Consider the following 20,137-nt stretch of genomic DNA (forward strand, 5'->3'; position numbering starts at 1 on the left):
ATACAGGATTGCTGCCTTGTGTAAAACTCATGAACACCACAGGTGACAGATGGATTTTGTGTAGTTTTCTCAGTGGGAGACATAAAGACTATGGGAGATCTCACAGCATGGTGTAAACACCCTGGGACAAGATCACGCACTTCAGTTTTTTCTCTTTATGATGCACTGCTCAGATTACCACGGTATCACGATGGAAACAATCCAAACTGAAAGCAAGTTTAATGTCCCCACAAACATCACAGAATGACAGAAATCCTAAGTATACCTATTTATCTTTAACCCCCTGCAAACATTTTGAGATTTATCTAAAAAGATGGAGGAGCTAACAAAGCTGTAAAGCCGGTACATTATCGAGCCAGAATGCAATCTACTAATTCTGACATGTGCTTCCTGTATTGGTTAAGCAGTGTTGTGGATCATTCCCCTTCTGTCTGTGTAGAACAGCTGACATCAACACACATGCATCCAGGTGGATTCCCCAGCATACTAATGTGGATAGTGGAGGAGAATGCTTCGCCATGGCTTTCTCTGTCAGCGTCTCTGGCTCTGATCGTTACTACGGTTGCTCTCTCTGTTGCTGGAGTTTAAAAAAGATACCCTGTTTCATTCCCTGCACATCAATGGATGATCTAGAAACACAAATATTGTCTGGGCTTCAAGAATAATTCAAAAGCATAAAGAAATGATAGGAGCAATGTTCATGTGTCCTCTTTCTGTACAGGTATGTGTGGTTGAGCTACAGCCACTACTGTAGTCAGTGAATAAATCTCTTCTTGACCATTTGTACTTCCATCCACAGGGTGTCTGTGTCATGACAACAGCCTTTCTGCACTTCTTCTTCCTGGCATCGTTCTGCTGGGTCCTCACAGAGGCATGGCAGTCATACATGGCCGTGACAGGGAAGGTTCGAACTAGGCTCATCCGCAAGCGCTTTCTGTGTCTGGGCTGGGGTGAGTAAGAATCATAGTCTCCAAGCAAGGTGGTGCTTTCCAAGCAATAGAGCATCTATTTATTTGTTGCCTATTTCTCTCTTTCACTGGTCTCATGTCTGCAGGGCAGCTAGATCGTCACGCTATCAGGCTCTTTGTTGCAATGCTTTTGTACTCCAGTCAAACCCTGAGAGGGCTCGCTAAATGGGCTGGCCTTGAGGAGTGAATGGGGGGTGGGGTGTTTGTTGCGGCTCTCCAGTAGCAGGCTGGAAGGGCCTTACTTTGGCTAAAGATAACTGCGTTTTCATTTAAGAAAAAGGATAAGACTCCAGAGAATAAGATCTGTGGTAAAATGCATTAAATATATTAACCATGAATCTGTTTGCAGTATTAGTTGACTTTTTATAGGTAGTCTGAAATCTTCTCCAATCATTTTTAACATTAGCTCATGCATGTAGCTGTGTGAAGTAGCATAATACAATACATTCCAACAGAGTGTAATCAGTGTCAGATTATTAAATTTTTCTTTACTCCCATGCTGGATTGCCTTCAATGCAGCAATAACAAAGAAACATGTATGTCAGTAAACACTGACAGTTAATTTTCTGCAGCTACATTTGAAAGATTGCTACTTTTATTTGATAAATGTTCATGTGAATCCACCTCTAAAGGGTTCCTTCTTACAGATTACTAAATCTCTGCTTTAAACAAAATCAATTTGATTATGAAAGAGCCTACACTCATTCTTGTTACCTAGCAACAAACAAGGCACTCTTAGTCATTGCAGCAGTGCTGCGTGCTGCTGCAAAGGGAAAAAAAATGACAAAGGCTGTTTTACAATAGAATATTATATGTATATACTGTGTGTGTGTGTGTGTGTGTGTGTATATATATAAATAAATATATATATATATAAATATATATATATATATATATATAAATATATATATATATATATATATATACACACACACACACACACACACACACACACAGACACACACACACACACACACACACACACACACACACACACACACACACACACACACACACACACACACACACACACACACAAAATGAGATCAGTGTATTGATGAGTGATAGAAAAAACACATTACAATTGCAATAACTTGAAATGAAACCACCTAATCTGCAAGTCACCTCTTTCATTAAAATTGATTATTTAAAAGGCGATTTGCAGCACACTGTTGCTGTTTTCTTTTCATTTTTTTCTGCTTGGAGTGCAGAGTCTCCTGTGCAATGGGCGTCCCACTACCAACAGATAAGAGTCTTGACTGTGAGCTATTGCTGCCGAGAGAAGGGTTTGTTTATGCTAATCAATGAATGACATGGAATTACAAAAAAGCATCACTGTAAAAAATTTTGAGTGAATTTAAGTTACTTCACCTAACCTATGTGTGGAAACTTTGGACAGTTTGAAGAAACTACCTTGGCAAATTTTCCATCAACCATGGACCGTGGTAGCACCTGCTTGCATTATTCTGAAAACAAAAGCATTAATATTCAGACCACACAGCAGTAAAGATTGACTCATTGCACCAATTTGTAATGAAGAGCCATGCAGCGGAAAAAAAAGAAAAGAAAAAAAAAACCCTTCGTATAAAAGTTTTAAAGGACAGGGTGAATTTCAGAGATGGAATTTTATACATGAGTTACTGCATTTGATCCACTGCTGCCATTTTATCAAGACAGAACAGGCTGCTTCTTCAACTTTATAAAAGGGAGTCTCGCTGTACTATGATGCTGATATTCTCTGCACTGAGGAGAACTCACCGTCTCAGTTCTAAAATGAAGAAAATCAAATGACTATTGATTGTTTCTGTTTTTTAGGATTGCCAGCTTTAGTGGTTGCAGTTTCAATGGGATTCACCAAAACAAAGGGATATGGGACACCATTATAGTAAGTTTATTTGAATCTGCTACATACATGTCAACCCAATCTATAAGACTTGAGTTGAAAATCCTTGGTCTCATCCAGAATAAAGCATTTCATTGTTTGACAGTAAAAATGATCACACTCATGCAGGAGCCTATCTATTATTCTGTACACAAAACAGGATCATGGTAATATTTAAGATAAATTATTAAGGGATATTGCAGTGGCTTACCATTCCTAAATTGTGCCATAACCAAAGTCCCATGAACCCAATCAAATTTCAAAATAACACAGCAAGACCCCAATTTTGTGTGAGTTGAATCTCTGCTGGAAACCAAATGCATGAACACTGCTTAAAATCTCTTTAGCATTTTATTATCCTGTGAAACTTTGGAAATAGAGTTACAGCATATGGCACTCCTCCCCTGACAGTTGAGGAAAATACAATTGTTTGTTGGTGTGCACCATTAACTTGGAAGTTAATGCCTCTGTTGTTAACTGATATCTGTTTCCTCCTGCTTCTCCCTGCAGCTGTTGGCTGTCTTTAGAGGGGGGGCTTCTCTATGCCTTTGTCGGACCTGCAGCTGCTGTTGTTCTGGTACGTTCAGCTTTTAACTGCAGAGGAAAGGAGAAAAAAAGGATATTTAAAATAAAGTGAAAAACAATATCAGCCAATACATGAGGCATTTAAATTATGCATGTGTTGACATTTCTATAATGTACAGTTGTTAAACTGACATTAGGTAATATCAAGATACATTTAAATTCCCAAAAGTTGCACTTTCACAATAATTATAATATACAAAAATGTTTGCTTGTTTTCTTCAAGTAGAAAGAAGCGTACAAACATAATGGTGCTTTAGAGATCACAAAGTATTAGTTGAATACAACTATAGGGTGCTAAAAAGTGAACAGATGCTACAATTAAAACATCAGACAGGGGGGAACACACTGATACAGGGGTGCTCACACTTTTTCAGCATGCAACGTACTGCCGTTAATAAAATGACATAATCTACAAAAATGCAAAAAAAAAAATGTTTATTTATAAATATATTGACAATTCTTTGTTTGTAAAATGTAAGTCGATTTACCTTGAACAACTGCATGAGCCCATATTGCACAACACACTTAACTATGTACAATTTTTGTCATGTCCTGAGTTTACTATGATGACTTGCACTGAATGGAATCAACCAGGGAAGCATACTTTGGACAGTAGCTGTAGACAGCCAGCCTCAAACACACTTCCAAATATTCATCAGTCATGGTGGAATGGTATTTGGACTTAATGAACTTCATGTGGGAAAAGGTTGACGGACATAAATAAATGAGTCCAAATAATGTTGGGATATTTTTCCTCTGTAAGTTACAGAACTGTCTATGAGCTCTTAACTTCAGCTGAATGTTGGCTTGTAGTGTTAAAATCTCATCTTCCACTCAGTTGATAGGACTGAACCAACCTCAGTATCATCCCAGAGAGGATAGGACAGGAATGTAGAGATTGGCTTGAGCGAAGAAAAGTTTTGAAAGCATTTGTGAAACTCCGATAGACAGTTAACAATCTCCCTTGCATCTTCAGCTCTGACGCCAGGCTTTGGAAGTTTGTCAAATCAGCTTTGAGTAGAGGTTTTGCATCTTTCATTTGAAAGCATTAACTTGTTATTAATTAATTGAGTCAGCTGCTTCAAGGTATGTTTCTTTCACCACTTCTCCATCTTGAAAGGACTTATTGTTAACAGTGAGGTGACTCACCCAGAATGATGCTTAGGTGGCAGCTTTTGGATTTGAAGTTGGCTGTTACAAAACTGTCCACTGTCCGGACAGCTGGCTTTTTAGTTCCTTCCACTTTTCTCAGCTCACCTTTAGGCAGAGAGTCGGTATTGTTGTTTCTACTTTCTTAATGGCATGCGATCACCCCAAGTATTGTCGCAATCTACCAGAACTATCGTCACAATCAACCACCCGCATTAGCAATCAATGTATTGAGCGGCCCTGCTCTAACACATTTGTAAGACAAAGTAATGAGTGATTCTCTTTTATTCGTCATAAGGATACACATACAAGATTTGACATCATAATTTATTTAATGCTTGAGATGAATATAAAAATGTCATATACTCGGGCCTTTTATTTGCTTTTTTTTAGTTTTATATTGAAAATACCCAAAAGAAATGTTAGTATGCAAATCCCTAAGTGTGTCTCAGCCAATGGTGAATATCCTCTGTTGTGTGGTGGACTATGAAGTATAGCAAGTTCAGATATTCCTCTTAAAATGTGACTAAACGTCTGGGTCCGATTTGCTGTCTCGTTTAGCTGTGGTTGTCTTTCGTGATGAACCCCAGAGGAATGGAAGCTAATCTTAGGAAAAATGGCAAGAACAAGCCTCTGCAGCGAGAAGGAACACCAGACTGCAGTTATCGCCGTTTTGATACTGTAACATCATAATAAAAAGTCTCCTACTAACAAAGCTTATTGAATAAGAATTTCCCCAAATGTATTTCTATAAATACTTAATGAGCTCTTTATCTCAGCTAGAGGCATTTCAAATACAGAATGCAGTTGTATATTTTATAGAATCTGCTACCCATTTACTGTAAATCTGCCTATATTTTCAGTTGGGCTAATAATAGGAAGGTGCCTTTGAGATGTTTTTCTTGTCAGGCTGATCTTTTCTTAAGGCTGCTATGGTGGAATGAGCATCCAGGGCATGTCTCATCCATTGGCTGGAATGTCACAGAGATGTGCAGACAATAGATGTTAGAGGTCAAAGCTCTGCACATGGGAAAATCAAGAAAAAAAAATGCCCTCAGGGTAACAATATTAAATATCAGCTGCCATTGCGTTGTTGAATGTGATGCTGGGAAATGAAAGACAGATTCAACATTGGTTGATTTCTTTAATGCCTAATATTCCTTTCCCCTTTCTCTTGACAGGTGAACATGGTGATTGGAATCTTGGTGTTTAATAAACTAGTGTCCAGAGATGGCATACTGGACAAAAAGCTGAAGCATCGAGCAGGGTATGACAGCACGTCATTGTTAGTACCTCCAATTTCTTCTTTCACTTTATGCAAAAGTACAAATGTAATGTGGTGTTCTTGTACATGTGAAGTTTGAGATCTTTTTTTTTGCTGTTGAAAAGGGGAATGAAAAGCACAAATATAAAGAGGTCATATATCTCTTGGGAGCGACATGGCTCTGCACTTCTTTGGCAGAATCAGTCCTAGATGAAAATCATTTAAAACACCCACATGCTGGTTGTGTCTGCTGTAGTTAATATGACAGGGGATGATGTAAAAATCGGGGTGGTGGCTGTTAGTGTTGTTTGTCATGCTGTTGTCTCTGTGTCCCACAGACAGATGAGTGAGCCACATACAGGATTAACTCTCAAGTGTGCCAAATGTGGCGTTGTATCAACAACTGCTTTATCAGCAACTACAGCTAGCAATGCAATGTAAGTGCTTGTCAGTGTCTGAATCAATAAGACGAAGCAACAGAGGAGTTTCTGCATGTACAGCGTGTTCAGCTCCACAGTATAGACCACACTGCAGTCCTCTGTAGCGTAAACTGATGTTGCAATCACACCCCCAGTGCATCAGGTTGGCATAGCAACTTTTCATTGTAAACACGCAATGTTACAGCCTTCTTTGAGGTCATGCTGTCAATGGAGTTTAAAAAAAGACTCAGATGGAAATGTTACTTTTCACTCAAAACCCTGTCATGTCACCTTCACTTTGATTTTATTTCAACTACACCATCCTTCATCTCTGCTCCCAGGGCATCGCTGTGGAGCTCCTGCGTTGTCCTGCCGCTGCTGGCCCTGACCTGGATGTCCGCGGTGCTCGCCATGACAGACAAGCGTTCCATCCTTTTTCAGATCCTCTTTGCTGTCTTTGACTCACTGCAGGGTTTTGTCATAGTGATGGTCCACTGTATCTTAAGGAGAGAGGTAAAGATGTTTGCTAACTTGGCAAGAAAAATCTTTAACACTAATGCCCATAAAGTTGGATTTTTTTTTTTTAACTCTTCATATGAAATTATTGTGAATCTTTAAAATATACCACAGTGAAAACTGAACCACAATTATCCCTTGCAAACAATTGTGGACATTAAACGACAACAGTAAGGGCTTATTTTATTTTTTCCAAGCTGGCTCACTGTAGCGAAAAACATTTCAAGGGGTTTTCACACATATGAATATTCAATATTATTTATTAAAATGTGACTCAGTTGCTCATATAGAGTATGAGAATGCTGTCTCATTCTTCAGTGAGAACTTCATGTATAAGTAGGAACCAATGTTGGCAAGGTTAGGTATTTGTCCAGAAGCATTAACAGTTTTTTTGACTGCTGAATGTTTTGCTATATGCTGTTAACTACTGGTCAAGTTAACTTAGAAACTTAGTGGAAATAAAACAGTAAACAAGCATAAAGGGGTGTGTTGGACTTTTGATTACAAGGAAGCGCATCAGCGCATTATTCACGTACGTGTGGTAGAATACCTCAGTGATTTAAGGCTTGGCTTAGCCTCTACACACCCAGAGGATAAAATTCATTTAGCAGAGATAGAGATATAAAAACCAGAGCGGGGGATGATCCCCTCCCCCCATCCCCCTAAAACAGTGCACCCTGATTTTATAGATCACACTGGATTTTCTAAGGTGTTAGCTTGTTGATGTCTGTCCTGTCAGATGTTTGTCCTGTCAGGAACTCTTTACTGTATTGTCATTTGCATCAGACATGTCATAGTCTAACAAATGTCTGTGTCAAATTAGGTTGAAAATTATACAGTCAATTCTGAAAACATTAACTTATTCATGCATGCATTCATTCATTCATTCATTCATTCATTCATTCATTCATTCATTCATTCAATCATTCATCTTCTTATCAGCTTTTTCCACTTTTGCAGGTCATGGGGATGAACTTAATACAAACTTAAAATCGGAAACAGACAACGTAGAGAATGTTGCTAAGTAGTACTTAAGTAGGACTTTGTTTCACCTTTGTTACTGTGACTCAGCATGTAATCGTTGTACCTAGTCAAAAGTATTACTGGTGTGTCTGAAGACAAAAGTATTCCAACTTTATGGGCAATGGTGTAATCATGTATATTCAAACATACTTTTTGTGATGTCCAGCTTAATGGACATGATTATATACTGACACCCCCTGTTTTAAGGTCCAGGATGCCTTCAGATGCAGACTCAGAAACTGCCAAGACCCAATCAGTGGTGATGCAACAGGAACCTTCCCTAATGGGCATGCTCAGATAATGGTAGGCATGTTATTTGTAGCTATTAGATGCTATGTAATTTAAGCAATCATTGTCCCTGGTTATTTATAACACATTCAAGCCCTCTTGTTCTCCTCTGACCCTAATTTAACATGGGCTCTTTGTGCCTTTTTATTTTTCTTTCATTAGTCTAAATTGGCCTCTAAAATTTAAGGCATTGTTTACAATAGGTTTATAATCTTCCATGCGTCAATTTTACAAAGCAATTACGCACATGTTGGAGAGTTGGGCCTGTGGTAAATGGTATTAGTTCTGTCTGATTTTCTAAGGCCTGAAGCGTAATTCTTTATTTGTGTTTGATTGAACTCACTGTCCACACTTTATATGCATCCCTCTCATTTCCTCTCATGAAATAATAGAGGACTGTCCCCTTGACTGACCTTTTGGAATGGGACATCATCTTTTCATCTAGTACCACCCTGCCACTGGCACATCTTAGCAATGGTCTACCAGTAGTATTCTAATACTCTTCAGAGTGAAATTGTTTTTGCAATAGCAGAGTGGTGTCATGGCCCCCTGGTTCAATACAGTCATTAGCAGCAAGCACAAAATGCATTTCAGCTGCTGTAGTTGCATTTTTTTCTACTGTAGTTTTAGTGATATATTGTTAGGATGAGGCAAAAGGGAAAATGACTGCTTTGTGTTTTTCTGAAGGCAAAGGATAAAATTAAAAACAAACATCATTGATCCCAGTCTTGATGTTGTTTTTACACAGTAGTATGCCTCTGGCTTTATGTTTCAGCCATACTGATCATTTGACTGTTTTCTGTCTACAGACGGACTTTGAGAAAGACGTGGACATCGCCTGCCGATCAGGTAAAAACATTGATGGCATCCGGTCAACTAGATTCTCCAAAAAAAACAAAAAAGGTTAGATTCAGTTATCAAAACACTGACTTGAAACTGAGAACAGAGTAGCACTTTACATGAAAGCTGCTACTTAGTTTTTCCGATATCCAACAACTGTTTTTTACAGATTTTATTCATTGTGGGTAATACCAGCATCTTCTTTCAGGAAGCTAATTATGTTTCATTGCTTAATGTGGTCATAGTAGAGGTCTGTATTCTTTTTATTCAGTTTGAGACAACTCCTTCCTTCATTTTTTCCTTCATTCTATTGTGACATAAAATTACTTCCAGATCCCTGCATCAAACTTTTTCTATTCACAGTACCGGTAATTATTGCGAGATAAGAGTATGATTTAATTAAACAGTCTAACATAAACGTCCCTAGGAGATTATGCACTTTATCCTGCATGTAACTAATGATGGCATCAAACAGGAGCCAAGAGCTTTGTCGTTTTTATTTAAAATCTTTCCAAGCTGATGAAGAACATATCATAAATGAATCTATGGGAAATAACCAAGTCAGCCAGAGACACAAAATCTAAGAATGAGAAAAGGATTTCTGTCTCCTCTTAGCCACATCGCTGTCTTATAGAAGTAAAGTGGGCAAAAGGCAGAGTGTCATTTCTAAACTATGACTCAGATAGAAGCACAGGTCCAGACAGCCAGAAATATTCTTTCCATTCTGTGGATTCAAACAAGGGTGATTTTCAGAGGCTGAGGCAATAATTTGCAGTGCCACCCTACAGTATTGAAAGAAGTTCTGGTCAGAGGAGTCGTTCTGCAGGAATACGAGACTGGGTTATTTCCTCTATGTCCACAGGGGACATTAAATTAGATTAACTCAGTAGAAGCCAATATTAAATTTTATTTGTTGTCCTTGGGATCTCTTTGCAGACCTTTTGTGAAGGATATATAGTTTATGAATCAAATGTTAAAATTCTCTGGTGGGGACAACAACATTTTTTGTAATGGGTCAGAATTTTATGAAAGAGAAGCTACGCGTTTCTAGAACATTAGTTGACTTTCCGTGTCATCATTTTCAGTGTCATGAGGATTAGGATTGTACAGAGTGAACTTCAGGGAGAGAATAAAATACTTACCTTATTTACTGTTCCATCCTCTGGAGGTATCTGTGTATACTTTTTTGTATAATCCCATATTTAACAATATTAAAAATTACTTGTTCTTTCATTACACTTTTCCCCCAGCAACATAAAATCCTTTGGGATTGTTTCATGTTGATGTAAAGTTGCTTATTCTTTTAGTCTTATGCTGGATAATGTTAGAGAAACTGCTCTGTTTACTGAGAAATACCAACTAATCAGTCACTTTGCTCATCAGCTCTCCACAAGGACATGGGCTCTTGCCGTGCGGCCACCATTACAGGCACCCTCTCCCGTATTTCTCTCAATGATGATGAAGAGGAGAAGGTCCCCGAGGGCCTCAACTACTCCACTTTGCCTGGCAACATCATATCAAAAGTGATTATACAGCAGCCTTCAGCTCTAAACATGCCGATGGGAGTGGGTGACCTAAAGGAGCAATGCATGGCCGACAGCAACGCTGACATGCGACGCACGGTTTACCTGTGCACTGATGATGCCATGCGTCAGAGCGAACATGACATGGTCAGCCATGACATGGAAGGCCACTCAGCACAGGGCCAGATGATGGAGACAGACTACATTGTTATGCCCCGTGCTTCTGCAGCACCAGGATCGTGTAACACATCCACGCTGCTTAAAGAGGACACCAAGATGAACATCACTATGGATACTCTCCCACATGAGAGGTTGATGCATTACAAGATAAGCCCTGACTTCAATATCAACCCGACAGGCATGGACCACATGAATGTGAACTTGGAGCAGCAGTATCCTAGTGCTCCAGAGCAGATGCAAAACCTGCCCTTTGAACCTCGCACAGCTGTAAAGAACTTCCTCGCTGAGATGGAGGAAAATGCTGGGCTTTCAAGGAGTGAAACAGGCTCTACAATATCTATGAGCTCCTTAGAGGTACATTTGCTCAAGTGGATAAATAGCATAGGACACAGAGCTGGAACACACACTTTCAAATAAGTCTACACATTTTGAATCCACATAACTTAAAGTAAAGTGTTTGTGTTTTATTTTCACAGAGACGAAAATCACGATATTCTGATCTGGACTTTGAGGTATGTGAAAAAAATCTCTCCTTCCATACAACATGCATGGTGGTTTTTTATGCAAAGAGAGCCTTTTTTTTTTTTTTTACAGTTGTGTTTGTCATTTGATTTACTAGTATTTGTTGTACCTTTTAAGCTTATTGGAGTTACACAGCCTTGGCTCAAAGAGATTTATTTACATGCTGTGTAGTTAAGGTAAAAGCAAGGCTGTCATCTGACAAACAGGGCAACAGTTCTCATCTACATTTTGTCCTCCATCACCTACATGCATTAGCAATATGTTGATTTCCAAATGTATGCTTTTTGGGTCATTTGCACATTTCACATCTGATTTTACCGCTATATAATTATATATTGGCTTGCAAACACATATCCAAACCCCTTTTAGTATGTCCTTTGCATTGTTAATTAGGCTTTACTGCATATACATTGTACACGCTATCAAAGTGAAGGAAACATGAGGCGTCTGGCAAATTTTTTTGTGGAGTGCATTTAGCTTAGATGCACGCCAATAGTTAAAATAGGAGATTAGTAGCACGTTTGATTATAAAAATCTTAAGCCAACAAATTTTAAATGAGGCAATTATTCACTTAAATTTATATTAAATCCAGATACTTGAACCATCGCAAATTAAAACAGTTTAAGGTTTCAGTGTTGCATCACCCTAACTTTAATTATCTTGGTGTTTCCTTTATTTTGACAGTCACTTGTATATTATACATATATGCAGAGATAAGTAGATTTGTTTCAAACCTGGCCTATAAGTAAACTTCCATCCTCCTAACAAATTGATCAGAGTTGGAGGGGGTGGACAAGAAGATGCATTTCCATTATTGGCTGTCAATACCAAAGAGAAAACCCTTGCCATTGCAGAAAGTCATGCACACCAGGAAAAGACACATGGAGCTGTTCCAGGAACTGAATCAGAAATTTCAAACCCTGGACCGATTTCGAGACATACCAAATATGGGCAGCATGGTGAGTAACAGGAAACAAGGGGGGTGTCGGTCAGCCAATCATATGGAGTAACATCCAAATACCCTACTCACATGTGCAGGACACACAATGTGTGTTTGTGCAAATGAGTGGTTAAATAACTGGAGTATTCTTGTGGAAGTGAACCCTCCTGATACATAGTGGGCCTGCCAGCAGCTGGTGAGGGACGAGTGAGGGGCCACTCCTTAAAAGCACAGAAACAATTTCTCCACAAGGCCAGATTCAGGGAAGACCTTTGGTAATAGTGTTGCAATAGAGTGCATCCATTCCAATGCAAGGCCATGAATGCACTTTTATTTACATGCACATTTATCTATTTAGCAATCCCATCATTTTTCCATTAATGCATGGCAGATTATTTAATCTTGTTTAATCAACATCTATACAAATATTCCCTTAAGTTCACTATTCCCCTACTGCAACTGTTTGTGTGTGTGTTGGGGTGGGGATGGGGTGTGGGGTGGCCTTGGCTTCTTTATTGTCATCCTGGGTCAAGGATGGAGACAAGTTTTGAAAATTCTTTGTGACCTTGGTACCAAACATATGTCTCACTATCAGTCTGCACACCTGGCTGGAGCTGCAGACAAGCCAAGCGTTATCCATTGCTCTCAGAGAAGAAGCAATGTTTTCTGTATAGAATGCAACAAACAAATTGGGCTGGTGACCAAACACAGCCAAACTATTCCACAATTTCAGTTACTCACATTTCAGTCACCCCTGCAGCACAAAGTAATTTGAGGCCTGTTGCTTAGTGACTGGTGTACGTTTATAATGCTGCAGACATTAGTATCTGTTTTATATTCCTTAACTGGGAGTGGCTTTTTCTCCCGTATTTGCCGTAGTATCTTTAGGAATGTCAGTGTAGGGACATTCTGATGAAAAGCTCACACATAAAGCCTGTGTAGAATAACTAGTTTCTGAGCTTTTACAGTGACTCCACAATGGACAGATGTCACATGTAATACACTATCATTATCTTTTGTCATTTGATGCTTTCCACAGCATGAATCTATTATTTTCGATTAGTGATGATTAGAAATTCATATAATGCCCTGTTGAATGGAATGACTTCACTGGAAAAGTACAAAGAAGATGTAAAATTACCAGTGTATGTGCAGATGATGTCATGTCACTAATATGACACCCCACTGACCGTGTTCACAGGACAAGGCAATGCCAATCAAGAACCCATGGGAGAGCTATAATCCAGCCTGTGAGTACCAGAATTACGCCACTATGAATGTACTAGAATCTGACACCAAGGACACACTGGAGATGACACCTGCAGAGTGGGAAAAATGTGTCAACCTACCCTTAGACGTCCAGGAGGGGGACTTCCAGACAGAGGTCTAGAGGGTGAAGAAGGAGAAAATGCAAACAAGCAAAGGAGGAGAATGGGATGTATTTTGCACTGAATAAAGCAACAGACTTTTCTAACAGCCTTGGCGTACATATCCGGATGATAGGAGTGTGGCAGGGACATTATGTGCCAATACAACATAAGGACTGAGAGAGAAAATAGAAAAAAAGGGAGAAAAAAAACCCCATCAGTGTTACTTTTTGTATTCTCACTAGTGTTCTTAGTGTGGGGCAGCCTGGTGTACAATATTTACCATCATGTGTTTCAAATTATCTGTTGAGGAATTTGGCGAAAAAATATAATCTCTCTAGATGAAACCTCACAAAGCAAATGACATGCCATGTCGTCCCAGCTTCATTGGGTCCAGTTTTGATTTCATAAAACTGGATCCGGGAGCACAATGTATATATTTATGCAGGTTTTTAAAAAGTTTATAACAGTCTGTTTGGCCATTATTACACTTTTTACTTTATAATATAAAACATGGAAGGCAAAGAGGATTTTTTCTGTCATATTAAAATGAATGTTTGTCAAGCTACATTCTTCATTGCTTTAAATGCAATAAAGATAATACTCACTTTTATATAAATAATATATTTCACAACTTTAATACTGCAGAATCTGCTTGAAGGATCCCAGCAAGCTCTCTCATCTGCAGCTCTGTATAAAATATTTAAAAACAAAATGTTGTATGGTGTAAATAAACTTTTGTCTACATATGTTTTACTTGTGCCAATTTATTTTAATGAGAACAAATGCCAACCTGATCAAAAGTTATAGCGAAAAATGTTAACATTTGAAAAGGAATGTAAATAAAAGAGGAAATATGTTCGTACTGCTTCAGAGGTCGTGTCAAGTTTATGTGGTTTGTTGGTTGGGGGATTCGGTACTTCATCTGGAGGGCATTTGAACGTGTGACATCAAATTTTGTCATGTGAATAACTGGGAAAATAAAGACACCCCTGCATGAGAATAAAATTTATAGTATTCATAAGATAAACTGTTTATTATCAGTGTTGCAGTTATCTAAAACTATTGCTTAAACTTCTGTTAAATCTTAGTCTAAAGTTTAGTTCCAGGTAGATTAGTTTATCTCTGAGCTGATCATGTGGTAGCTCACATTCTGTCCCTGTAGTGATTCGTAGCTCAGGTTAGTAATCCCCTTTGTGTGAACCTCCATTTAATTGCAGTTAAAGGTTGGTACGGACAGTTCCGTAGCTCACCTCATAAATCCACTCACATATCTGATTTCTTTATTCGGTTTGGAAAGATTCAAACTCCTAATAGGTTTCTTTACCTCCAGAAGGTTCACCTGATAAGATCAGTTAAGACTTTCCTGTGCAGACAGAGAACAATGGGGAGAAGGGTGTGAGGGCTTAGGGACAGTCTTGTTTGTCCCATCTGGTGGTCTGGCCGAGGCATTGATAATATAAGCACTGGAATGAGGGGGTGCTCTGGGGAGCAGCAATCCACCCCAACCCTGCCTGAGAAGAGGAAGAGGAGCTGCGACTCAGATCTGTGCTATCAGAGAAGTATTTTCCTTTCTTTACCAGTTGGATAATTTCACCCAAGCATTCTATAACTTTCCTATTTCCCGTTCTTATCCTGCCTGATTTTTAGGGGCCATTGGCCAACTCACCAGATGCTGGGATATTTTAAAACTATTCAAACTTTTGCTTTAAAGATACATGCACTGCCTCGTAGGCCTTTTGTACATAACACACTGTCATTTCAGAGACAATAATGATGGTGGTGCCCACCACCAAATGACTTCCGACTGATGAGGTCAGCCAGTTTAGACAATGATTCGTCAATATCCAAATGTGGAAACTTTTCTGGTTTTCATCATATTGTATATATTGCAATATTGCATATTGTTTCATCATATTTACAAGAGGCATTAGTTTGATGCCTACTCTTGATACTATTTGTCTTGTAGAGATGTACAAACTAATGGCAAAGTGGTTTATACTGCAGTTGTTATTGTAAAGAAGCCTTGGTTTCCCTGAATCCTAAAAAATGTGTTATTTGCCTCCCCTGTACACCTAGAAAACCACTGACATTCTGTGCCATTTAGTAAATATTAGTATACAATAAGTGGCCAACAGTATAAATATATGTCATTGCTTGCCTGCTAGTGTAGCATAACAATTCATGTTAACTTCAGATTAGTGAAAGTCACAGAAAAGTTGCAGTTTCAATTATGACTCTCAAATCAATTTTTTTCACCAGACAAAAGATACTGTCAGCTAACTGCAGGGAGTTTAACTGGGAGATATAAAAGAGATATTAAGGTATTGTATTGTGTGATTTCCAGGATACTTTCATCTGTAAAAGAAGAAAAAGTTCCTACACATTGACAAAAATGGAACTTTGGCAGACTTTGCACCGCAGGTACTTACCATTCACTGTATAATGTATTATGGTCTTTCATCCTGTGGAGCAGTAAGATAAATGACACAGGGCCCGCGGCTGTGCTGCTCTGTAATTCCTCTTGGTACCTTCAGCACTCTATGCAATCATCTCTGCCTCATTTGAAAAAAGGGTATGCTTATCATCAACTGTATTTTATATCTATGTATTTTAGTTGCGATATGTAATAATCACATAAAATAATGGCAAATCATTTTTCAAATGTTTGATTTTTTCTTCCGACAATAGTCTGATGCAACTCCGCACATAATGATACTGGCCTAAAATAGAGCAGTGTCCATTTTCACTCATTCACTGTTGGCTTTAAGATTTATTGATATTTCTTTCCATTCCAATGATTCTTACGGCAGCGTTCTTGTTTGCGTGCGTCCTGGTGTCTTTGATGCACATTTTTTTAAAGGGACGCACGATCTTTAGACAGTGTGCGTCCCTGGGACACAAGCTTTAAATGCACGTCTATTCAGCAAAAAGATTCACAATTTTTCCATTTCTCCACTGCAATTTTGACCCAGAAATCGCCATTATATTTTAATCTCGCGCGAGAAACTCACACATCACGAGTATCACCTGTTTTTGTGAAGCGCATCCCAGGGTTGCACTACTTTCTTGAGGTAAAATGAACTGTACTGTAATGAATATTACAGTACAGATTCCACAGCAGTTGTCACATGATGAGGTGTGTCCCAAGTTTGTGAGGATAACAGTCAAAACAATTAAGTTTACTATTAATGCTAGGCCAAAATCTCCTATGTTAACTTTACGTCTAAGGTGGTGAACATTTACATTTGATCATCACCAACACAATTTAGTACAAAAATGAAATTGATATGCTGTATGGTCAAAAGGCAGATCTTAGCAAGTCTGTTGTTGCCTGCAACCCTTATTTTTATTTTACAGTATTAACACATTCATTTATTAATTAAAGTGTGCCTTTCGTACTCAGGCAAGGTTGCAAGAGACAGCGTAAAAAGTGTTGCTAAAGGAACTAGAACATGAAACAAGACTGGGTTTTAAATAACGGCTATGACAAGACAACGTTGTATGGTAAACAGCAAGGATCCTCTGATCCAGTATCTGCCGGTGTTATAGAGCTCGATGCTTTTGGCTTAAAGCTTATTTAGTATATTAGTAAATGTGGGGGTGGCTTATCTCTTAATGGCTTAACTCAGAGCAGGATTGGAAAATAGTAATGACAAGGTACGCATGCTACTAACTCTAATTGGACATGCATTCTAAATTTCATGCAAATCCATCTAAAACAAGGACTGATTTATATACTTATGCAAGAATGGATGTATTTCAGAGTTTTATTTTTTATGTGTCTGCATTAGAACTTTGATTTGAAAAAAAAATTCAAAATAAACTAATGGTATTGTGTTGTTTTATTCATTTCAACATGTATTGACAAAAACACATTGCAGTTCTGTTCTCAACTAAAAGAGATGCAGCTTTTGTCATCATCTGATTGCATCTCCAACCACTGGCTCCAATAATTTTCACTCAGTAGGACAAGAATAATATCTCATAGTAAAGCATGAAATTCAGGCTGGGTTTCTATTTCAAGGAGCTTAAGTGGTACAAATGTGTGCCCATCATGTCAATAGACATTCATAAGGCACAAACATTTAAATCAAAAAAGTCAGTAATTTCAAAAATTGATAATTAAAGCAACAGTTTGTATTCATTTTGACACTCATTTTGCTAAACATCTGAAAATTAAATGCAAAACAGCACAAAAAAAAACAACAACAAAAAAAACTTTGTGGCTAGCACACTGTTGATTAACTGCAAAGCACTGGCAAACACAGGTTGAATTAATTTCTCCTACTTGCATTCTTACATCATAGAGACAAAAAGCTGTTGAAATCAAACATACCCTATAACCTTGAAAACATTGAAATTGGTCTTTTACATTGTCACACTCAGCAGATGAGGAAGTCAACATTTTTTACATCAGGGTCTAAGACTCCCAACACCTCAAAATAGGAAAGTAAATAGCTGTCTCTCCAGCATTACAAGCAAAAGCAAGCTAAATAAACTCAAATAACACAAATGCCAAAATTTTTATACCAATTAACTTAAGAAAAGAAGCAAACAGAATAATTTTTGCAGGCTCAATCATCTTTACAGCATTTCATCTTAGGTGTTATACTAGATATTGTTACAAAGCAATTTAAAGTGTCCAGAAATTGTTCAGAGATTTTGAAGTCAGTTTAGGTCCATGCTGTTTCCAAATAAAGTTTCTACAAAGTTTTGAGCAGCATATGTCTCAGTTGCTGCAAAATCTGATCCAGTAGAAAAATGGCCAATTTGTGTCAGTTTCAAACTGTTGATAAGTGAATTCTTAAGGTAGGACTGAGTTGGAGAATGCTCCCAGGATCCCAAAGTCATCAATAACATTGACTGAGGAAGACACAACAATCAGTCTGAATGGTCTCATTATGAGGGAGTCGTCAAATCAAAATGAGTCTGAAACCCACAAGACACAAATGCAGTACCACCTTAAATATAATTAAATTAGGACAAGCTTGTGACATCCACTCATTTGTTTATGAAATTATATTTTGTACTCCCTCTAAATTACAGTTGGAATATCTGCAAACCTGCCAAGGAAATACTGATTTTCAGTGCAAATATTCATCATCACTTATGTCAGAGTCGTCAGCCTCCACCTCCCCTTCAATCACAGACTTCTTCCCTCTGCAGCAGGACACCACCAGACCAATGAGGAAAGTCTGAGAATCACAGGGAAAGCACACAATAGGAAAGCTTTTATAAGGAGGATTTGATCGATAGATCAACAGCAACAGGAAAAAGGCTATTAAAAGTTTTGTGGAGATTAGATGTGCGCAGTCTTGAGGAATTATTTTCCAGTAACCATTTTCTGAGTAGAAATTAAATTATGGATTTTACTCTCATGCTCATCCACAAAAGAATGACTAAGTTGCTTTTGAAAGGGAGTAAATATTTAAGTCTTAATGATATATATACAAAAAAAAAAGCAGTTCTCATGGTTGTAGATTAAGCTTTGACAACACCAATCAATGTGACCCACTATTCTAACTTGCTGTTTCAACATTTTGGTGACATCCTTGGACTTACCCCAATGAAGCCCCAGTTACCGAAGTAGTAGATTGTGCTGAAAAACCAGAACTTATGGAGGAAAAGATAGGTTCTTGTCACAGTGCACTGGTCTGAAAACACAAAAAAAATGCGAGAATGTCACATGATTTTTTTAAAAAGTAAAACATTCAGTATTAAAATGGATAATTCCACCAATTACTTATTATTGTGACACCAGTTAAGGAAATTCAACAAAAATGTGTTGTTACGTTACAACATGGCAATAATAGACAATTACAAACCAAGCTACAAACAAGAGTGCAGTGACCTTGAAGAAAACCAAAGAAGGTGAACTTGAGTTTTGAATTGTTTATGGACGTTGTGTTAAATTTCAATTTTCTACTATTTATATTCTTCGCTTACACATATAAACAATGTAACTGAAAAAATTAGAAATAATACAACCAACACATCATAATTATTTTATTCCCTGTTTATGGCCATATGATACAAGAATCCTTAAAATACGGAAGGAAATAAAATATGACCTTAGGAAAGACAACCTTGCATATATTGACTGGACTGGAGCATCACCTAGTGAAGAAGTCGTTTAGCAGTGAACAAAGAAGAAATTAAAACAATCAGACTGTGAGCTACTGGATTTCTTCCTTTGAACAAATACAGGTAGTGACTTATCTGTAAAGTGTACTCTCTTTCACATCAAAACAATCTTTATCACTGCATGAAAGTGGCACTCAGCATTGCATGAATGTTATAAAAGAGTATATAATCACTTAAAAGCCAGCTATAACAACACAACAGTGCCCAAGGCACTGAAACGAAACAGGACAAGCAGTCTTGTGAAAATGGGTAAGCTATGTAACTGTCAATGTGAGTACAGTTGAAATCTAGAATGAGGCAACATCTGATGACGTCTTGCACATCCATCCAGTTAACACTGAACAGACAATAGGTAAAGGCATCATTGGTGAGGCAAAGGAGATGGAACTGTGTTTGAGACAGCAATAAACCTTCCACTTTATTGTGTAAAAATGAAAAAAATGAAAAGGATTTTCAAATAAAATTCAGGACACAGGTTTACTGAAACAGAATGTACAAGGTTGGTGAGATCTCTAAAAATTGT

General features: G+C 38.0%; 2 protein-coding genes across 2 annotated transcripts in view; one reads left to right on the top strand and one right to left on the bottom strand.

Annotated features, from left to right (window-relative positions):
- The window catches only part of adgrb3 (adhesion G protein-coupled receptor B3), a 108,474-nt gene extending 94,235 nt beyond the window's left edge, over positions 1 to 14,239 (top strand). The window contains exons 20-31 of the mRNA XM_068327168.1: positions 800 to 950; positions 2,784 to 2,853; positions 3,361 to 3,427; positions 5,766 to 5,869; positions 6,187 to 6,285; positions 6,609 to 6,780; positions 8,014 to 8,109; positions 8,904 to 8,943; positions 10,318 to 10,991; positions 11,114 to 11,149; positions 12,015 to 12,119; positions 13,302 to 14,239. Coding sequence (XP_068183269.1) covers positions 800 to 950; positions 2,784 to 2,853; positions 3,361 to 3,427; positions 5,766 to 5,869; positions 6,187 to 6,285; positions 6,609 to 6,780; positions 8,014 to 8,109; positions 8,904 to 8,943; positions 10,318 to 10,991; positions 11,114 to 11,149; positions 12,015 to 12,119; positions 13,302 to 13,490 — 1,803 coding nt within the window. The 3' untranslated portion in view covers positions 13,491 to 14,239. The remainder of the gene's footprint in view (positions 1 to 799; positions 951 to 2,783; positions 2,854 to 3,360; positions 3,428 to 5,765; positions 5,870 to 6,186; positions 6,286 to 6,608; positions 6,781 to 8,013; positions 8,110 to 8,903; positions 8,944 to 10,317; positions 10,992 to 11,113; positions 11,150 to 12,014; positions 12,120 to 13,301) is intronic.
- A 3,055-nt stretch (positions 14,240 to 17,294) lies between these two features.
- The window catches only part of lmbrd1 (LMBR1 domain containing 1), a 59,081-nt gene continuing 56,238 nt past the window's right edge, over positions 17,295 to 20,137 (bottom strand). Inside the window, exons 15-16 of the mRNA XM_068328150.1 lie at positions 19,033 to 19,124; positions 17,295 to 18,665 (exon numbers count right to left, since the gene is read on the bottom strand). Coding sequence (XP_068184251.1) covers positions 18,555 to 18,665; positions 19,033 to 19,124 — 203 coding nt within the window. The 3' untranslated portion in view covers positions 17,295 to 18,554. The remainder of the gene's footprint in view (positions 18,666 to 19,032; positions 19,125 to 20,137) is intronic.

The sequence above is a fragment of the Antennarius striatus genome, chromosome 11, assembly GCF_040054535.1.
Source record: "Antennarius striatus isolate MH-2024 chromosome 11, ASM4005453v1, whole genome shotgun sequence".
Taxonomy (NCBI): Eukaryota; Metazoa; Chordata; class Actinopteri; order Lophiiformes; family Antennariidae; genus Antennarius; species Antennarius striatus.